At 37.7% G+C, this 23,072-nt stretch overlaps 1 protein-coding gene across 1 annotated transcript in view; it reads right to left on the bottom strand.

Moving 5' to 3' along the window:
- The window catches only part of FRS2 (fibroblast growth factor receptor substrate 2), a 58,352-nt gene that overhangs the window by 10,131 nt on the left and 25,149 nt on the right, over window positions 1-23,072 (bottom strand). The window contains exons 2-6 of the mRNA XM_065668773.1: window positions 9,295-9,400; window positions 6,688-6,779; window positions 4,604-4,790; window positions 1,281-1,439; window positions 237-400 (exon numbers count right to left, since the gene is read on the bottom strand). Coding sequence (XP_065524845.1) covers window positions 237-400; window positions 1,281-1,439; window positions 4,604-4,790; window positions 6,688-6,753 — 576 coding nt within the window. The 5' untranslated portion in view covers window positions 6,754-6,779; window positions 9,295-9,400. The remainder of the gene's footprint in view (window positions 1-236; window positions 401-1,280; window positions 1,440-4,603; window positions 4,791-6,687; window positions 6,780-9,294; window positions 9,401-23,072) is intronic.

Raw genomic sequence — 23,072 nt, 5'->3', positions numbered from 1 at the left:
TCTGTATCTTTATTAATATATAAGATGAGCAACTTGAAGTAGTTACTTTCCTCCACCAGCTATCCTACAAAGTGTCATTTTGAAAAGGCAAAGCAAACACTTTTATGAGGCAGTTAATATGGTAGAAATACATTACACCCTATACTGAAAAACGCAAATGAAAGACTACAGAGCAAGCATTAGAAAAATCTGAACTAATGCAGAACCTAGCTTACATAAGACTTAAAAATACCCACTTGCTCCTCTGCTACAAGTAAAGGATGTGTTGATTCTTCACCGACAGAGGGGAGGCGTGCACTTCCGACAGAAGGATGTCTGCTGGAAGGATGTGATGAAGCATCTCCAAAAGATGGATATCTGGGATAGCCGTTAGGTAAACTCTGTGCATTGAACCCAGGTGCTGATTCAATTAGAAAACAAGTAAAGCCATATTAAAATAGAACATTTTACTGCATATGAGTAAGATGCTTTGTATCTTCATTCCGATTTTCAAAGGAGAAATTAAAATATGTAAACCAATGTTAAATATTCACAAGACAATTTTGCTGGGGGAGAGGAAAGGAAAAGCAAATTGGAGAATACAGCATCCCAGAACTTACTGAGAAACATCTCTGAAGCAACCACTTCTCATTTTGCCATTAACATGTCTCCTTAACAAACAGTACACTTATAATAATAAGCTTCTATTTCTCTGATATCATCAATAACCTGGAATTCCTAGTTTCAAATATCAAGCCATCTGGCTGAGATTACTTAAAATCCTCTGGTATTTTTGAAAGGACTTCACCCATCCATCTACTCACAGCAAAATAAATATTACAAACCCACGGTAGATGTGATATTACGATTACTTTTTCCCCCCTAATAAAAAGGTTGGAACATTACCCAACATTAACATTTTCAGAAATGCTACAAGTAAAATACGGTGACATATTATAAAGCAACACTGCTTCAGTGTTCTTACCCATACACCTACTGAATTGCTTTGTAATGCAACACTGCTTCAGTGAAGCAGTGCTCTTATGAAACAACTAAGTTCCCAAAACTTATTTCTTAAAGCTGAAGAACTTGACTATGGCAGTTTTGTTCCCAAGACTTAGGATTCCCTAAAAAAATCCTCAGCAAGTACCTCAAGAGAATGCATTACTGGTACTTAGCCTCTTAGCTTTAAATTAGTTTTCTTTTTAATTACTTACAGATTTAACGCAAATTAAATGCTATTTTCAGCTAAGCACCACATTACATTCAGGTATGTCATCTGATAGTATAACCACACTTACTGGTAGGTGTTCGAGGGGTTCTTGGAGCTTCCAACTCAGTTTGATGATTATTCCTTTCTACTACTGGTTCTTCTACCACATTTATGCTATTATTCTGCATTATCTCTTGCAACATATTAAATAGCTCTTCTGCACGGGCACATTTAAAGGCAAAGATTCCTATAAATACACAAGGAAAAAATCAAAATCCTTTAACTTAAGAAACATGTCTTACAATGTATGTAACTTTCAAAAAACAGAATTGGAATCCATGGAATGAATACCTGCCAAAGAAACAAAATGTTAAGAAACTTTTATTGCACCAAAATACACAAATTACTGTGAAAACCTTAAAGTGTTTATCTAACAGAAGAATAAGATTCCCATGCACCAAAAGTTCAATTAGAACAGAAAACTGGTTCAGTTAAGAGCAAACTAAGTTTTGAGTGCTAAATGAGGAGTTTAAACAAAAACAAAACAAAAAACACAAAGCGGGGCAAGGTTTTTTCTTTCATTTTTTTTTAGCTGAGAAAAAGGATACCTGTTTGATAAATTAATTAAAAAACCCAAACCAAAACTAGTAAATGAAACTACTGTGGTGTTACACGGTCATATTTTTTAAGTCAGGTTTCTCTTAAATTACCATAAAAATAAGATCCCTGTACAACAAGAAAGAAGAATTTAAACACTGGATAAAAGTTTGGTTTCTTTGAAAAGATTAAAATGAAAAGCTAGTAAGACAAACTGTGTGAAACGGACAGTAACAAACCAATTGCTTTAGGCTAAAGGATAGACACAGAAAACAAAGTTAGCAGCAATACCATGTCTTTTGCGTGTGTATTGTGCCACTTTGCCTTTAAACAGCAGGGAGCGCCCCAACTTACCCTCACCAGCAAAGTCGCAGCTTTGGATTATTCTTCCATTGAAAGCATGAAGTTAAAGTTGACATGCTTGTTAAACGTGGGTGCAGGTGCTCATTTTTTAAAGTGAGTATTACAATCTTAAAACACTCTTTACTAAAACTACCTACCTAAATAGCTAGTTCTGTAAGTACAATTATGGTAATACACTGGCAATTACTATCAAAATATATTTCTTTAAGGACAGAGAACTGTGACAGATCAGAACTACCAGAAAGGCTCCGTATGGCAGAAGTTCACAAAAACCCAGCTGGGAATATATCACATGGACTAAGAGGAATGACACTCCACAATTAATATTCAGCTGCTGCGGTGAATAAGCTTCGTGCTTGCAACACAGCAGCTGCAGAGGTGCTTCTCTACTCCATTTCTCCAACCCATGATCCAGTTCAAGTATAACCCATGTTTAATTTTTTGCGTATTTATGAAAACTCACACAAGATACTTAAATCTTAAGGGATAAAAAGTAAAATAAATAAAAAAAAAAAAAAAAAAAATCCTAGGTTCACAAACTTTAAAAAGCTCCTAGTATGTTTTTGAGAAATTCAGCTGTCTTTACCTATTTGTTTTAAAAAGTGCTTCCAAATTGCTGATTCCTTAAAGTATGAGGTGAACCAAATTGGCCCTGAAATTGCAAGCAAAACCAACTTGATGAAACCTTGATTTTTATTAAGTATGTCCACATTAATACAATGTGATCTGTCACTTACAGAACATGGTGACACACAATCTCCTCCAAGTTTTCTACCCTTAATTATCTATTTAGCTGCACTCCCAAACCTCATCAATTAATATAATTTGAGATTAAATGGAGAACACAAACAAGCATAACAAGTAATGCAATCAGTAAAAGTTGCTGGGCAATATTCAGGGTATACTCGGACGCAACTCTTGGTCATCTCACCAAGTGAAGTTTTGCAGCCGTGCCCACAAAGCCCAGTGTAGGTCTCAGGAACAATGCTCCATTGCAAAAAAGGCAGCAGAGAGAACATTCTCCGGCAGATTTCTTTTTTCTCAATATTCACAGAATTTTAATATTACATAAGGAAGGCAAGAAACAAAAGAGGGAGGAAAGGGCTGCTCTTACACAGGCTACTTAATCTTCTCTATTAAAAAATTAATATAGGAGGCTAGCAGAAAAGTCATTTAGACTCAGTGGAAAATTTTGCACATTTGCTAACAGGCCATGGGAAAGAACCTTTAAAATAGTATTTTCAGTTTAATTTTATCTATTTTCCATATTTAGAAGCAGCAGTAAATTAAATCTGAAAAACCAATTAAAGTGATTTCCTTAAAGATGAAGTTTATCACTTTCTTCAAGGAGTCTGAGAATTTAGCTCAGTATGGAGTGTACTGTAACATTTGAAAACATCTCCATTTCTCATTAGGAAATAAGCTGAGAACGCCTTCTAAGCTCTTATTAAAATACCCCAACTGTCTGCTCTTACCTCTGCTTGGACAAGGAAGATTGAATGGTAAACTTTGTTTATGATCAAGTGCTTTCATCTTACTGATTTTTTACAGTCAAATTTAAAAAAAATTGCAATTGCTAAATATCATTCTTGATAAAAGCACTACTAAATGCTAAAAATCTGTAAGAAAATGAAAACGCAACTTAATTTCACAAGGTACAAATACATAAGAATTCCAACTACACACAGCTACATTCCAGTAGAAAGATGCAAAACGTGGCCAAAACTACTATACCCTTGGGGACTGCTGCAGTGAAGAGAGAGAAAAGCCTAAATCTTCTCACTGGGAGCCAACCTTGGCAAAGGCAGGCATGATCTGGGAACTGCAAAGGTAACCATCTTTTCCAATTAAAGCCACATAGAAAATAACTGAGCATAACTGGAGATTACACTTCATACAAATAATATGAATTTAAAAATGGCATCACTGATATAAATGGAAGTGGCATTTGTTTTAGGAAGAGGATGAAAAAGTGTGTTACTGAAGACAGTAATAGAGTAGGGATATCCAGTTCGTATCAGTGTTCCAATCTTTTAAAATCTAAAAATTGAGAATTCTTTGAATTCCAAGGAGATTCCTCCACAGTTCCAGGTTTCACTGCCCTTCTCTGAAGGTCAAGTCAGCCTCCGAGGTAGAAGGATTTCCTTGTCAAAAACACCTCCTAAGCTGATGAGAGCTATCCACATGTACTAGCATGAAGTGCTCCACGTCTACAATGCCAAAAACTGTGTACAACTGAAATCCTCATTTTACCGTAAGACCGTTCCTCATAAGGTAACACACTTTCTTCCCCCAGAAACCACTTTCCCATATAAAACTATAGCCTTTATAACTCTTGCCAAAGGACAGGCAAATATACTTTTTGTTTGGGGGATGGGGGGAGAAGGAACGGAAGTGTCATCCAACATCAAATAATTTCCAAAAAGCTTTCAATACAAAAAGTTCACATACCTTGTCCAGTTTGACACCTTCGGCCACTTTCAAAAGAGAAAAGATTTGAGTCATAGCCATAGCGACGGAGACAGAGGTAGTGCCATTTTACAGAGTCCCTTTTACGGGTGTACAAAATTAGTTCTGTATCTGTAAGTTCCATTATGCCAGAACCCAGTTCATTACCATCATCATCCACATTAATAACCTATAAAAAGGAAGTTACATAGCATTAGGTCAGTACTGTCTGAACACCAATACTACTACTACTAATGTTTCCCTGATAACGCTCCACCTGCTCTGTCATGCTGGTTATGATCCTTGAGGTAAAAGTCAGAAACACAAAACACCTCATCAAACCAGTTCCTTTGCTTCCCCCACCCAGAATTAAAAGTAATACATATTTAAAACCAGTATGAGTAAGACTACATGACATTACTGTAAAATCCAAGGAGAAATTTAAAACACAAGGGATTTGTAAGTTTAATTTTTTAAAACTGGTTTTATGTACATGTTCTAGTGTTTTCATCCAGATAAGGCATACCTCAGATAACGGAATCTTTTTAGAGACCCATTTCTGAAAAAAACACTTGATTTGTCACATAACCCCACTTACAGTTGAGTAAATGAATGAAAAAGGATAAGCGGCTCCAAGATAAAGCTTCCTCCACATACATGTATAGCCTTGCACTGTGCTGAATCACCAGACTGGTTTAGACTTTTTTATGCCTTTTCAAAAAAAAAAACCCAAAATAATTCAAATATCCTATGATTACCTTGTGTGAAAATGTGTATAAAGATTAAAACCCTTCTTTCTGCTTTTAAACCAGTTTGAGGTCATGTGCATCCTTTAGGCAATCTGGACAACGTCTATTTTCACAGACTCATAGAAATAGTTTGGGTTGGAAGAGAGCTTCAAAGGTCACCTAGTCCAATACCCCTGTATGGACATCTTCAATTATAAGATTCCTCCACATTTATTTTATCTCACAATACTGCTTCTAATGGGATTGTGTCTTGCTCGATAAAAAGGCTACCAAAAAAATCTTCCCTATGACATCAAATAATGTTACTCCTTAAAGAGAGATTTTCAAGTTGAGATCTAGTCAATTGAAAAGAATTAGGAGTAGTTAAATCTGCCACTGAGGCTTATGCCAACTTTCTTCATTTTACAAATTACATGCTTGCATCTCCTCCCCCCTGCTGCTAAATCGGTGACCCACACAAACAATAGAGAAATCCTATGAGGAGAATAACAGGAACTAGTTACACAAAGTGATGTCAAATGCATAAAAAGCAAGAATACAGAAAAATATTTTATCCTTCAGCTTTTTCTACTGATAATATGAAACATTTCCAGAAATTCCCATAGCTTTAAAGCTCATTTTGGTGTTGCCCTAAGGCAACTCATGAATCGTTTTTCACTATGGAAGCATTACATTCCTTTGCCAACTCACAGAGAGTTTGGAGCACAGAAGCAAATCTGACTTGTGTGACTATGAAAAGGTATGTTTACTTAAAGTCACTGACTTCAGCAGCTTCATGTTAAGCACGTTAAACACATGAACAAGTGTTCACAAGCTTATAAATTCCAGGGATATGAGGGACAGAAGCACATTTATAAATAAAATTTCTTAAAGGACAAATAAAAACTTTTTATTATCCTGATAAAAATATTACCATTAGTAGTGGGCTTCAAAAATTTTCCATTGCTGACTCCACATACAGGTTCACAATCACACTTCTCCAACAGATCTTCCCTTATGCTCACAACTCCCTTCCTAACTTCCATAACCTCACAGAGGCAAAAAACATTTACTAGGGCCCTACCAACAAAAGCACAGGACTGCTGCTCTTTCCTGAAGATCAAAACTGTCACAAAAAAGCCTACCCATCTAGAGAATTCCTGTCACTGCTGGTAAGAGAGGAGTTCTCAAAGGGGCAGTAGAAACCTGTAGCCATGGACGCCTTCAACTCTGCAATGTTTTAACTGTTCAGTAATTCTCACCCTTTTTTTTTTACTTAATTTTTTTAAGAAAAAAAACCCTACCTGCTCTGCAAGAAAGCAACAAAATAATTAAGAACGTATCGCATCATTTGCTTACCTTAAACTTGTTTCGATGGTTATCTGGGACAGTTTCTTTATCTGGACAGCTACAACAGCTACCCATGACTTCTTTAGAAGACCATGAGATCTCTAAAGGGGAAAAAAGACCCAACCAAACATGAAAAATATCATTTAGTCGAAGGAAAATTAGAATATCATCAATAAAAACCCAAAACAAATTGCTCTTTGAAATGACAATTCTTCATGATGAATTTTACAGTCATAAGCAATAAAAAAAAATCAACATAAATATTAGAAATATTTTTAAATAGTTAAATTAGATTTGGCACTTAGGAGTGGCAACACCAAGCTGTTAAAGTCCTACCAATACTTCAAGTCTAGGTTACTACAAAACAGACCCATTTGATTTGTCACCTTAATTCCCATGGTAGCAGCCTGGGGAAAACAAAACCCAGCAACTTACTGGGTGCGATTCTCATCTCCTGAACCAGGGCCTTTACATAGGGCAACTCTCTGGATTCCAGTTCTAAATGAGCACTCCCTGGCCCAGACTGCTGAACACAGCCCTAGTGACGCCCATACAAGCTCTGGGCTGTAGGAGGTTACCAAGCAGAGGCAACACAAAGAGCCTGCATGACAATCCTGAAAGGCTGCCCTGGCTTCAGCAGCTCCAGGGCTGGCTTACAAGAGAGAGTGGAGGCATTCCAAGCCCGGAGGCAGCCCTGTGCTGGCAGCAGAGCAGCGAGACTCTGTGCTTCACATTTAAATACTTCCCATATAAGCAATGCACATAAAACTACACAGTCAAAGTCAAGGGAAGGAAAAAAACCCACATTCAACACAAATATTTCAAAACTTGAATTTTTCTTTTATTTCAGTTCTATTTGGATTGTGTTATAGAGTCTACTTCATTTGCTAGAAAACTGTAAAATATTCAACTAACCCAAAATAAGGAAATAAAAATATCTGGCATTTCAGTATTTTCATTTAAATATTTTTCTATGTGTGGTAGAACTTTCATAAAACAGTGTGATAAAATGTTCATAGAACCAAGTCTCACAACAACCTTCTCCTCCCTCTACCACCTTGCAGAATGGGGCAAGTCTCATATTTAAGAAACATGAGAAAGTCAGACAAAAGAAACCTTGACTATTTACCTCATCTTTATACCAGGTAAGAACTAGAATTTCCACTACAAAAATGAAAAGTGGGGCAAAATCCTGGAAGAGTAAGTCAACACAAGGTATGCCATTAGGAATCAAGAAAGAAGAACTGGTTGGTAACTTTGCCTGGCTAAAGGGGAAAAAACTCTAATGTCACCTTAATAAAACTGAGACTTGCTTTCTAGACAGGCATTTGTATTTGTATTACCATGCAGAAGCAGTACCCCAAGTAGCACTTTAGTCTGCTGAGAAGTAAGATGCAAGGAATACAATGAAGAGTGGCTAACTCTTCCACTCTTCTTGACCAGAAAACCCAACTCAAAAGAGATACTGCTATCCTAGAGACTGTATAAATCTGCCACTAAAGCCCTGCAGAGGTGAAATGGAGAATTTAACATAAAAGGTAACAATATGGCTTGGATTAATCCCAGTATGAGGCAAAGCGCCAGACATACAGTCAAAATCATGGATTCTCTGCTGTCATTTCTGGCCATAACACCAAAACATGCACTAATTTGACGGAGCTTTTTTCCCCCAGCTCAATATGAAACTGGGGGGTCAATTGTTTGCTTGTACTGTTAGAGAATGAAGCTATGCTACACACAACTGATTTTTGCATAGTGAAGTCCTAAACCTTCTTCATCAGTCAAATCACTCAATTACAGACTATTTTTAATAGTGTTCACACATACATGCCACAGTTAGTTCAGCAAAATTTTTTACTCTGAATTCTACCTGATTTGTTTAGAAAGGGAGATACAGGTAATAAAACCTAGTACTAATTTCCTACCCTGCACTCCACAATGCCTCACTACAGTAACATTCATGTTGTTGGTCTTGCTAGCCTACTGATGGTACCCTACTCATGCTGAGAATTCACTGCTAAAAAGAGCAACAAGTGACAATAGCTGCAATGCAAATTCACAATGAATATATAAATTTGCAGCAAAAGGTTTCAAGCTCTGATCCATACAGCAGTCATAGCTGTAGATGCTTCCAGCAGCCTTCAGGCACAGATACTTGCACTTAAGAAAGCTCAGTGTTAGACCTCCCCAAACATTTTGAGAAAGTGGAAACAGAACTAGATAGCAGCATGCTGTTTTACTATCATGACTTTCTCAGCATTCAGCATAAAACAGCTGATAAAATCTGTTGTACGCAGGTGCTTGCAAACCTCAAACAATTTAAAAAATCCTTAACTGCAAAATAGTTTGGGATAAATCACTAGCGTTGCAAGCAGAAAGCTTGCAACAAACTATATGAAAATGTATGAAGTATGGCCACTGTATCACAAGAAAGACGAAAAGAAAGGGTAGGGTATTAATAATCGTATAAGCTTGTTACTTTTTCTCCAATATAATCTGATATTAATACTTCAGAAAATCAAGAACTGCAATGCTGGTTCAAAGAAGAGATGTAAACTAAGGCTATAAGGAATAAATGAAACAGCTAGGGAACCAGCAGAATTAAAAATCACTCACCTAGATTTGGCCATTAATATTCCCAGCCTCTCCTGCAGCATCAGGACTTCTGTCATACTCAAAGTGTCATGCTGTCTTGTCACAGAACTAATCATTTGACCTAGAACTAGAAGAGTACATAGAAATGTAATTTTTCTGGGTTTTAAGATACAAGTTAGTAAATAACAAAAATACGTACATTAAAATTATTTTGGCAGTATTACGTCAAGTGAGGGATTGATGGCCAGGATGCATATTAAGTGGAGTTTTAGACAAGAGACTGATCTCTCAGGGCTTACCCAGCATTTCAGTGCCTAGCTGGGTCTTGGAAGAAAATCACCTGTGTCCGTTTCTGCATTGTCGCCTATAACACTGGGGACTCCACTCATTCCCACTCACTGCTTACCCAATTCAGTGTGTGGAAGTGACAGATGCAAAGCTCCCATTATCCATAGCACATACTGAACCAAACCACAGGACACAAACAGAAGAACACATACAGCTTCCTCTGCCTAACTCCCTCTTGCTTATCCTACTGAACACACACAAATGCTGACTTGTATGGCTAACACTGCAGTGCTGGTAAATGTGAAATAACACAGCTAGCATAGGAGCTTTATCTGTTAGGAAAAACAGTCATGTAGTCACACAGTTCAATGAAATACTAGCTCAGTAGCTATCATAAAGCAAATGAAGCAATTGTTTGGAAAGAACTCAAAGAGCCAAACCAAAAATACAATTCTACTGTATGAATCCCCAGTGCACCCAGAGATGTAGTAATGTACGCAATCACGCCTTCCCCTGTCAAAAAAAGGCAGAGTAAAACCAGAAACATAGTGCTTGGACTGCTCAGCTTGGAAAAAGGAGCCACAGAGGTTAGAAAAGATGAGTACAGAACGATAGGTGACATGGAGAAGATAAATGAAGCACAAGTATTTTCCAAGTGCAAGCATTAGGGAGCAGTAGTGGACATTATTAAGAGGCAGGGTCAAAAAAACACCACAGTAGTTTTGCACATGGTATGTAGTTAGACTTTGTGATCCACAACATATTGTGGGAATGAGTTCCAGAAACTTAAAGACTCAGACAGTAACTGGGTAAACGCAAGCTCCATGAAGAGCTTTTAAACTCAAGGACGTCACATCTGGTTCAAAGCCTATAAGCTGCAGATATTTAGAAGGGTCTTAGAATACAGACATGCTCCTTCTTACTGTTCCCTTATATTTAATATTGTCTGTCAGAATTCACTATTTACTGGATAACCGGAGACACTGATATTTGAAGTTTGATCCAATAAAGCTATCCTAGTTAACACTAAAGGATGACATGGACTCAACGTAAGTTTGATTGCACTGCAATAAGACATTGAAAAAAAAAGAAATAATAACCAACTTGTATTTAACTTGAAACTAAACCCTACATTTCACAAAGGCAGAGGGCTAAACTTACTGAACTGCTTGATAGATATGTTATTTTGCATACACATACTACACATACAGATTCTCTGCTGTGCGCAAGTGGTATTTAGTACCAGGAACTTGGAGCAAGTCACATACCCTTCCTATAATTTATTTGCCCTTTAGCCATAAGTTTTCTTGATCTTGGACAAAATCGTACACAGCTGTATTGAAGATCTATCCCTCTGCAACATGCACAGGGCTCTGGTTCTACGATGGCCTGACCCATCTAGCTGGTATTATTCAACTATGTTTTTTGGTCAGGTTACATTTTTGTTGGCTCAACATACCAGCTCAGCAGAGAGCCCAGCAAGTGCCAGAGCCAGCTGGGGACAGAATCACAGCATTAGCCATCTCTGCCCAGTTTTTCAGAAAATTTAGCCCCTGCACTAACGACTGGGATTTACTTAGTTTACCAAATTCCCTGCTAAAAATCTTTAGGATGGGAGAAAGGAAAGAGGGAGCAGAAAGCTTCGTACACCTCTCCCCCCCCCCCCCCCCCCCGGAATCTTACAGGTAGTCATTAGAAAAATAACAAAATTAAAACTTTTCACAGGCAAGCTAAACTCATGCAGGTGTGTTTGCACAGGTATTTACCCTGATATTTTTCGAGCAGAGTTATAAAGCCTTCACATGGTTTGGCTACCCAAAGCAGAGTAGCCTATTTCAGTTACCTAAGAATGATTCTTAAGTGATCTAAACAGAGTTTTAAAATGGATAAAAGAAAGCACACGAATTTACAGCACCTAACTTCTTTTAAATGTAAAGGAATAGCAAAATTCTCCAACCAGTTGTTTCCAATTACAAGTTGGCCATTTACTCTGTTTGGGATTTTCTTAAATCTTCCCAGATTGCAAAATATTTACCCAAACTTAAACATACAAGGAGAAGTAGACATTTTCACAGTCACAACCCTAAAAGTTAATCTTTTCAGTTATGTCTACAATGTCAAATTTAGGAGCTGTAATTTCCCGTTCACAAAGTATCAGTGGTGGTTGGGTGCAGTCATGCAAGGAGGGGGAAGGGGTGAGTATTTTCTGATTCTCCCCAACACATTCATTACTGCTTTACAAGGTAAAATCCCAGGCAAGACAAACCAGGACCAGTGCTTATCTAGACCTTGTTAACAGAGTTAAAGTTAGGAACTGCCGTAACTTCAGAAAGATTTATTACTTGGCTCTGTAAAATAAACCATGTCCTTTTCCCTCAAGAACTAAGCAGTGGCAACAAGTTACGCTAATCTGAAAAGTCAAGGAAGACAAAGCATCAATGTAAATATAGCAGATATTTTTTTAAAGCCATATGCCAAAGCTTGTAGAAATTCTGACACTTGCAATTGTGCAATGTCCCCAGCTTGGGAATGGTCAGAACATGTGTGTTCCCTTCGGGTAAGAAAAGCCACATGGGCAAGCTGCAGTCGTATTCCTCCTTTTGCTGATGATAACTGGCTGACCCATTAAACTCTGCTCACTGTTGCAATGCCAACGTAAAACCTGGCATTAAATTAGCTCTGCATGCTTTGGTTGCATAATCAAAGATTAACTTTGGGGGATATTTTAATTCCCAGCACACATCTTTTAAAACTCAGGGAAGGAAAAACCCCGAACCATATCATGGCCCAGAAGAAGTATGGAGAAGCAAAGGTGCCTTGTCTGTAAATCCATCTTTTGCATGAATTCTTTTCAAATGAAAATGTGATCTTTCAAATCACTAACTGCCACAGTGCTAGATCCTCTGTATGTCTTGCTCTTACATCTATAGCGAGAGCGCAGAAAACCTAACCATAGCACATTAACATAACTTTAAAGTGTTTTGTACCACAAAACTGTAGTTTAAAAAAATTGGGGCTTTTCTTAAATTGGGGCCTCAGAAATGTTAGTATCTAGAAAGGCTGATCAGTACCATGGAGTAACTGGAGAAAGATGCCTGTGTACAGGTTGTTAGCACTCAGGCTGACAAGCACTTGAATGTATTCATTCTCATATTATCAAGCATCAAAATATTATTATTTTGATCACAGCTAAGCAATAGAAATACACACTTAGAGCGTCATTTTTGTCTATAATATTCCAAATTGTCCAATTTAGAAGACTATGTACACTTTCAAATTTAAAGTGTCATCATCGACCATTTTCAAAGACTGTTTCTCATTTGGCCTAAGCTGTGTAGAAAAAATAAATATATATATATATATATACACACACATGTATGTAAAAGGACATAATCCCAACTACTAGAATACCAAACTCCTCTGCACTTTTATTTCCTACTCATTTAAAATATTTACTGAAAAGGTAGAGTAAAAGGAAGTATTACAAACCCGCTACAGTTAACACCAGTTTCTGTGGAAATAAGTCATTTGGGAACATGAGATACACGAATGAAAAGACAACTATTATTATTTTAAAAAATAATTATTCTGCTAAACCAGTATTTGAGGGAGTAAGGCAATTGAAAAATGGCTAGCACCTTTTCTTCCTAATTTCTTAAAACCCTGAAAGAATGGACCATGCATGCTATTTCATACTCAAATTGTGCCATGTTTCAGTTCACATGTATCATGCAAAAGACACTTTACCACAAAAGGGAACATTTTTAACTTGCACACAACTCTCCATCCTGGAGCCATCAATGCCATCATGAAGCACTCTCATCTCAAGAACTGGCAACAGTCCACATAACAGAAATGCAGTTTACTTGAATACCTAACAAAAACGGTACCCTTCACAGAAACCGTGACCTTGTAGCTATCATAGCCTGTTTAAAGTGACGCACATTTGGCTGAGAGCCAAATTTCAACCTTCTGATTGATGGCTGTAACAGCAGTTGGGACCAGACCTTGAGAAAAATCAAGAGGCTCCTGAGATGCCTTCCTGAAGGTTTACAATTGCCTTGTCATTGACCTAAGCTATATGCCACACTGGAGCCATGTTTTCCTGTGACACAGCTGCACGTCTCCACATAAGCTGTATTGCAGGCAAGCACGAGCAGGGGTTCTTGTTCCTTTATGCCTGTTGTGTGAGCCTCTTTGAAATGGGAGAGCTTGAGGGTGCCCCTCCTGAAACTTCTCTCAGGTAAGATGCAGCCTCAAACTACAAAATGCAGAAGAAGGTGGGACACAAGAATTTTTCTTTTTTTGTTCTGAAAACCCATGAAGTCCCCACTAAGAGACGTGAGTTCTCTTGCATTTGTAACTTAGAGGCAGAAGTAGAATTAGCTCTTCACAAAGGATTGTCCCAAGCCCAGAAAGGGCTTTCTCCTTCCTTTCTCAGGAATTATCAGAGGTGATGATAATGGCAAATTATTTTACCTATAGAAAAAATAGATACAAATTGCTAAGTATTAAGCAAAACTCCCTTTTCTCCCTCCATCCATGAATATTAATGTTGCCACCTCTTATAAACCTCCTTAGAAGTATATATTAACCTCCTCAAAACTATTACTTAAAATAGCTAACACTTAAAATATTTTGCATAGGACTAGACCCATCACATTCCTAGACTTAATCTCTTCTAGAACTTTATTTTTTTCCCTACCTCACTTCCCTACCTACTTTACTTCAGGTGGAAAGATGCAAAGGGAAACCAGAGGAGCACAGAGGAAAGGTTTTTATTATTCAAGTAGACACCAGATTCATCCTGCATTTTACGTTACTGGCCTAAACACTGTTAGTCAATGCCTTCACTCCACAGAGACTGACCTCCTTCCATTTACTGCATGAGAAACCGAGTCCAAATTTTGGTTGTCTACATTGCATCTGACTTAGACACTAGCAGTAGACATCACAAACAACTAGACAACTGAACACATTGAAATATGAAAAATTAACTTTGATACTTTTCTCTCAAAGTTCAACATTCGTGGCCTCCAAGTGTTTGGATGTTTACATTTATACAGGTATTCAGACACGAAGCATCCCCAACGGTATTACTGCAACCATCAGTCTCCAGCACATGCTGCAAGACTAATCACAGACAAAAGACTTGGTGACAAAGGTGACCTACGCAAAACAAGAAATCTAATTTCATTAGAGTTGGATGAATGGCTTCTTATAGGAATGTTCCTGATGTCTCAACACTGATTTCTTTTAAAGCAGAAGTTGTTTTTAATCTTTTTTATGGCTTTGATTATATGGAAACAAAACTGCTGTCAAACAGATACAAACCACTCCACAACTTACTTTTGATCTCTCTTCCTGTCCCTTATTTTTCCCTTAAGGACCTTTTTTCCTTACAAACTCTTTACAGAATGATACTAAACATAAAATTATTTCAGATTTTATACCCTTCATGTTTCATCATTCCCACCCTTACACAGCATGTTACGTACTGATTGATATTTTATTACAACTGGTGTATTTAGATTTGTTTAACAGTGAACCTTCACCCTGCAAAAAAACAAGCAGCAAGGATGGGATGCAATTTATGAAGCAGCCTCTTCTTCTAGATCCTTCATGAAGAATATTGAGGAAATAATATGTCAAAGGAAAAACATACTTTAAGCAATATTGCATGAACTGTGGATTAAGTCCTCTATTTAAAAATTCACCCCAAAAAATGGCAAAGTTTACATTACCTTTACCAGCCTGAAATCTTATGACAGAAGCTGAAGCTTACATACTCAATTCTTTCAAACACTAGCAACTCCACTCAATTCTGTTTTGTTTTTCTGTTTGCCCTATGATGAGCCACACAGCATAGAACTGCCCCTCCCTGAAGCTCATTCCAGTACATCTTTCTCCTCTTTTAAACCCTCACAATCGGAAATACTTGAAGAAAGCACAGCCAAATCCCTACGGATGCATTATTGTAAGTCATTTTCTCAGCTGAAGGGTTTTTGAGCACTATTGATGTTAATGGTTATTCTACAGCATGGAATTTCACCTGGATACTGTCACCTTAGATATTAAGTACAAACTGAGAGTATAAATCTGAGCATTTCATGTTACACATAGTCAATTTCTAGTAACACATTACACATCCTCTGCTTGTTAACCAGAGCTGTCAGTAAAGCAAAGCAGATTTGATTTTTTCGCACGTAACAAATTTAGGATGCAAGTGGAAATCCTACAGGCATCTGAGACAGCAAACAGACTAATAAACAGAGGAACCAACTTACCACATAAGAAAAAATGTTACTGAGTAAAATAATGACTGGTTTATTGCCATGTTATTCCTTCCAGAAAATAGGTGAGGAAAGCTGAAATGGTACTGCAGTCAGCCCTTTGAGTTTTTCTGGTAGCCAAATACTGCCCGCTTCATAACTGCCTAATACAATGGATTAAATGGATAACCTATCTATCTGATGTGGCAAATCCTGTGTCTTCAGAGTCATGATGTAATCCATGGTGGCAAATTCTATATGATTTAAGAATCCTGGTATCCTGCTTAGGACTTAAAATAGCCCATACTTCAACGTTCTATTTATTTTGGCTAGCGTATCTTCACTACCACGAAGCCAAGTTCTTTCAATTGGAAAACAAAACTTAGGTTTCTGGAACACGGGACTCCCACGTACCAGACCTCACATGCACATAAGAGATGTAGCACCAAAATAAGACATTGCCCTGAACTAGCAATTACTGAGTGTGGTCAGCTCCAAGAACCTCATTCCCCAAACGGTCACAAAAAGGACCTCTTCACTTTATAATTACTTGGGAAAAAAGTAAGAGATTTCTGTACTTCAGCAAAGGCTGACTAATTTACTTTAATGTTTGGAGACTGAACACATGTAAGAGGTGCCAGAGCTGGAATGTTGTCCTGTGGAAACACAGGGCTTTAAAGGGATACGAGTGTTCGGCAGAACAGGAAGAAACCCTGAGAAATACAGCAAACGGGGCACAAAATGTTCTCCTTGCCTGCCCAAGCATGCCACCATCCTTCAAATCAACTCCTCTTCTTTCAGGTGTCCTGGAAGGCCCTTGTCTTGCACAGTCTGACAAATCGTGGATGTAGAAATTCCAATTCACCCCCAAACAGCAAATGTATTTTGGGGAGATGGTGTTTTAACAGTAAAACGAGCTGAACTAAGGTCAGACATAATCCTTGCCCTTCATCCACTTGGCAATGATTACTAAGAAAATTAATATTGAAGGTACCTAAGTACTACAAGGATGAAAAAGCAGCAGTACTAACAAACCATAACAGAGTTAAAAACAGTGGAGATCCAAGGAGAAACTAAACATGCTGAGAAAGAGTTTGGTGCCGCTGGCTGCAATTATGGAAAACAAACTATGAATGGTAGAGGTGAAGTTGCAGAATCCAGTTTATAACTTTGCTTATGTTAACAGGTGGAGTTTTACCTCAAGATTTTTATTAAATGAGCATGTTGTCAGACTTATGATTAAAATACAGTAATAAATGTATGCTCCTTTTCTCTCTTCAGCCCTTTCCAAAGGGGAAAAAAAACCCAAACAACAACAAAAAACAAACCTGGCAAGACCCAAGCTAAACTGAAAAGCCTTCTGGCTCCTATGAAAACAAAATTACAGCAACCACACACAAGCTCCAGCACACAAGCTTGCCACTTCGGCACACCGCCCTCAGAGCCCGCTTTGAACACTCGGCGAGGAGGCTGATGCAGGATCACACCAGGAACTCGCCCTCTCAGCAACATTCCTCTGCCGGCACCTCGTGCTGCTGCCAACTGCCTGCTTCTCAGACTCACAGGAGGCTTTCTTTTCTTTTCTCACTCGTCCCTTTTAACACCCAGATCCTCACAACTCGATCTGTTTTGCTGGATACGTAACAGTACATTTGGATTCTAAGGGAACAGCAACTTCTTCCTCCACACCTCACTCTGCCTTAGTGCAATATAAGAATACCCAATACCATTTTAAAAAGCAGAGGGAAAAAAAAAAAACCATAAAGAAAAGCAAATGAGGAGCCTTGTTGATTTGTTTAAATTGAGGATTGCCAACTGATCCTGAAGAGTCATTATGTAAAATTTCAAAATGGCATGTTAGCATTAATTTAATTCTCTACAGTTCTCCTTAAAAGTGATCATTTTAGCAAAATGCTCAAATTTAGGTAAGCTAGTTAAACATTTGTTGGAACACTGTTCATCCGTAATTCCTTAAAAACACATGCTCATTCTGACTGAAAAGCTCTTATATTTGCCACAATTACAGTAGAACTGAAGATTAAAGACCAACTCAAACAGCTGAGTTAGACAAGCAGAGAAAACTGCAGCAGGCAGCGACATTGTGCCAACTCTGAAATACTTCATGACATGTAAGACTGATTTATGTGAATCTGATCCTAGACTTCTGCACTTCCCACTAGCATTTAATTCTAAGACTCACAATCCCTTATCCTGAAGTGAAGCAGCCCCATATTTTGGCCTATCCTAATGTGACGCAGAAGGTAATCACACATTTCATCCAGGTACTAGATCGATAAACTGTTCTATTCAATATGTGTACACACATACACATATATACACACAGCATTAACAGAAGTTTCAAATCTTCACCTCAGCACACTTCAAAACCTCTAGGTCTTCAATGAACATGCATCTTGAACAGAAGCACACAAGCTGTTTGATCCACTAACCCCATTAATCCTTCTGAGGATGTGGGACAATGTTCCTTGTTTCTACTCTTTAATCACTCTCCAAAAACTGAGCCTCTTGCTCTAAACTTCCAGAGAAACAAGACTTGTATTTTACTTGGTATCATTTTTTAAACAACTTACACATATGCAAATATTTTTCAATTTCTTACTAAAACAATTTCTCCAGATCCACACCACCATATTGTTTTCTGTGAATGACTGCCAGATTAACTACATCCTTTTAAAAGAAACAGCCAGAACATCAAACTCCAAACCATGACATTAGGTTAAACAAGCAAGCACTTCTAAATTATTTTATTCTTGGAAATTCCGAATCTCTTTTAAAATGTCCTCTCAAGAACAGCATACACGAAAAGCATCATTTTTACACAACAGTAAAACAGCAGAAACAGGACTGAAGTTTTAAACATCAGTGTTATGGAAAGACTTTTTGAATACAGGACCAAGGAGAAAGGCAAGGAGATGGGAAAATAAAGCAGAAGGCTACAACAATTAAGTCAAGTAATGGGGCCTAAGAGGAAGAGAGAATGTAGTTTAATTGTCAAAAAGGATGCCTGGCTTGAGTCAGTTTAACAAGTGAGTCAGCTCCCCAATATTTAACCACAAATGCCTTCTAAACCTTGAAGCCCACAGCTTTTGCCAAGTCTTCAAAGCCAGCAAAGTGCCAAATTTTGTAATTAAGTAAAAGGCACTGAGTTTATACTTTGTAGTATTTTATTCTCTGAAAGACTGTTAATTCAAACATTTCAGGAAAAGTTTTGCTTTATGTTTTTGACATGTCTCGTACCCAGTCTTCTAACAGATGAATAGAAACAACACTGAAAAAGCCTGCAAGGTCCTTCTTACCAAAATGTTAAACAGATTCAGGAAGATGTTATCAAAACCAAGGCCACGCCACCATGTTCTACAAAAAGAAATAAGATAAATACAGTTTCAGTATCTATTTTCAAGATGTGCCTTTCTTCCATCTATCATTTGGTTCCTCTTTCGCTATCAGCAAGTTCTTAGCACTTGGATACAAGGAACCTGGCCTTACCTGAACATCTGGCTTTTATACATAGTTTTTGCTTCTTATAAAACTGACAATCCCATCCTCCCAAGATACCATTAAATCTGTGTTCTTTTAAAAATTGTTTCTTGTGTTTACCATTTCTCCCTGTTCTGCAAAGAACTCTCTACAGCACATTTGAAAGCCTCCTGAATTTCCTAGTTCTGTTCACACGCCTCCGCAAATGCTTCTTGTCCATTTTTAGTTCCTACTTTAAGGAGAAATTCTAACAATTATTTAACTCTATGTCCCCTGTGACTCCAATTCATTGTATGAAAGGGAAAGATTAACAATGTCTAGCTACTCCTCTAAATCAAGACTATGTAGACTCTTCACCAGCAGCTAACGAGACATCAGATCCACAACCCTAGGGTACCTTTTGTCACCACTGAACTGCATCTGCCAAAAAGCAGATTTAGGTTAGCTTTTTTTTTTTTTCCCTTTGCATTTGCAATGCAAAAGAGCATAAGCACATTCAGTTTATGTGTCTGATTTGTTAAACCATGATAACCTGACTGTGTAGACACCTGTCTATGCTTTGGGCTACACCAACTGATTAAAATTCTGATTATTAGGATCTGCCCAGCAGACTTAAGTAAAGCCCAAGTATAATCATGTTTGTACATCCACTTTCTTTTCACTGCTGAATCTCTTACAGTCAACCTCTATATAATTAAATAACTAAAACATTCTCTTTAGTTTTGAGTACTCCTTTGTTAGTGACTTAACATGCTCCCTGTTAGTCTATCTGATCCATGCCCTAAAAAGTATTTCCCTATCTGAAATGGAAGTTCCCAAAAATTGTAGTTTGATCTACCTGTACAGTGGAGAGCAAAGTTCCATTAAACAACAAATCTTTATTCTTAGTGCTTTACAATTAACACAGCTAAAAGCTCCATTTCCTTGTACTGTAATTCAGTCTTTTTTAAAAGCTCCTTTTTGCTGCTTATAAAATGCTTCTTTCTTGAACACTGCTGAAACACTACAGAAATTTCTGTAGCAACCTGGAGCTCTCAATATAGAGCTCTACAGAGCTTTATTCTGCTGGATGACTATTATACTACATTAGACAACTGCTGCCCAATGTTCTCACCACAGAGCATTTTCTTTTAGCAAAGAATAAACATACCTTTCTGCAGGATACATAATGAATTGTCCGATTTGTATAGATCTCTTCCTAAATAAAGATCTGTAAAAGTAGTATTAGAAGGATAGAATAGAATCATAAAATACTTAGGGTTGGAAAGGACCTTAAGATCATCCAGTTCCAACCCCCTTGCCATGGGCAGGGACACCTCACACTAAACCATGTCACCCAAGGCTCTGTCCAACCCAGCCCTGAACACTGCCAGGGATGGAGCATTCACAACTTCCCTGGGCAACCCATGCCAGTGCCTCACCACCCTCACAGTAAAAAACTTCCTCCTTATACCCAACCTAAACTTCCCCTGTTAAATTTAAACCCGTTACCCCTTATTCAACATGAATGGAAACATGGTATTTGTGCATATGTGTGTCAGTGTCTACACACCAGAATAAGCAGCAGAACAAAGACTGAAGCTCAACTTGTCCTATTCAGGAAGAGCATCTTTGCCACAGCAGTGCTTCCAGTGGCAATGCCCTTCCTGTGATCAGACCACAGAATGGACCACTTGCCAGTGGAACAGCCTCCAGCCTAGCAAAAGGAGGATAGTACTGAGGCTGCATCACACTGCATATATAGTTCTTCTCTCTATTAGTGCATCCTCAAAAGAGGCTATTGACACATATAAAGAAAAATAAAAAAGTAAGAAAAGGAAAAACAATGAATGAGCAGATGTCCCTCCTAAGATTTATGGAAGCTGAAGATTGAGAAAACCACACCACAACACCTGATGACAGTTAAAAGATACAAAAGATAATAAAGAGTTTGGCATGACCAGTCAGTAAGGACCCCAGAGGTTTTTTTCTTGTCTTGTGCCACTTGCAAAAGATCCTGGCTAAACCACTTGGCCACAAGTCTTGCTGCTTGTCAAACAACTGGACACAAGAGCACAACCAAACAAATGTCACAGAATGAGTGTCAAGCATTGTAAGAGATCAGAGAAACATATACCACCTTGCCCTTCTATAGGATCTTGCAGTGAACTTTGAACCATCCTTCCTAAAAAGATAAACTAATTCTATCTGTAATTAGTATTGTAAAATAACTGTCCCAGAACCATGGGTTTCATTATAAAATTAGCTTGAGTAACCATTTGCTCTTACTTTTCAAAATAATGGACTAACGTAAGAATGCAAATATGGCTTGCAAACCCAGCCACATTTAAAAATTCCTCAATACCATGAGTTGTGGACCTCATGATTTGCTACTATTTACATAATTACTTATTTTTTTCCCTTGGGACACCTTTCTAAATCACTATTACCAACTATATCTTTACTAACTGTAAGAGTATGGCCAGGGTGAAATGGAGAGAAAACAATCCAAAATTTTGATGTTTTTCTTTTTGTAAGACTGAACTCTCCCCAAGACATTAATGAAGCTTCTTCTTCAAGCATTTTGTTGTCCCAAATTCATAGTCTGAAAGACTGTACAGTGAAGGTGCCCTTTTGAAGAACAGAAGTTTACAATAAAATGAAGCTTCCCTCACCAAAAAAAGTCACATTTACTTTTATTTAAACAAGTCCTTCCATAAGATTCCTTCTATTACATATATATTCCTTCTATTAACAAGTTTGACCTGGTGTCACTTAGAAAAGTTTCTGTCAACAGGTTTTCAGGATTAAGCTGTTGACTTTGTGTGTCACATGACGTTTGTAAGCACTGGTACCTTCAACTACACAGAAAAGTCATATTAACCTTATTGTACTGAAATTATCACTTGTTATTTTAAGTAGCAGATAATCTTTAAGGATAAAAAATTGTTCTGAATTCTTGTGTTGATAATACACACATATTCTCTAATCAATAAATATGACACCTGAATATGTGCAGCACATGCTCTCACACAGCAGTCACATCCAAGATTGGGATTCATAAGGAAGTATGAAGGCTCGGCTCTAATTCCCCATGAATGAGCAAAACAGTGATACAATTCAGTTTAAAAGAAAAAAAAAATAAATCCTAAATCAAAAACCTAAGAAGCATGTTGAACTTCCCTGGTGCTGGGATGGTAACATTTCAGCCTCAGACAAACCCCACACACCTCCACCTCTGATTGGCTATGGGGAATTCCAAGTACTGTACAGTGTATCACCTGAAATACTGAGCCCTCAAAGACTTCATACAGATTTTTTTGTTTCTCTACCAACTGCATTCAGTGGTAATCTCTACATGCGGGTTCACACTGGCTTAATGTTTCTGTTTTATTGTATGAGCCAATCTTTTGTGCTTCAAATTTCTGTAACTTCTAGATATTATGAATGAGACTGATGTAGTTTAAAATACCATACTAGAACTTTAAACACTCCTGTATACAGAAAACAAGCTGATTTGGTTTATAGCTAGCATGGACAAGCTTGTCCAAGCCCATCAATTTTGCTAGCATCTGATGGCTATATTGAAAGCCCATTTTCTCTCATAAAGGATTAATTCTAGAGACTGCTGAAGATGCCAAGACTTTATTACCATTACTAGCCATGACTATGTCAAAGCAGAAACCATAGCACCCTTTGAAAACAGTATCAATTCCACAACAGGGTCTTATCATTACTTAGGACTAAAGCTTCCAAATTTAC

This window comes from Lathamus discolor, chromosome 1 (assembly GCF_037157495.1).
Source record: "Lathamus discolor isolate bLatDis1 chromosome 1, bLatDis1.hap1, whole genome shotgun sequence".
Lineage (NCBI taxonomy): Eukaryota > Metazoa > Chordata > Aves > Psittaciformes > Psittacidae > Lathamus > Lathamus discolor.
Note: the sequence above shows the minus strand (reverse complement) of the source record. Positions and strands in the feature narration are given on the sequence as shown.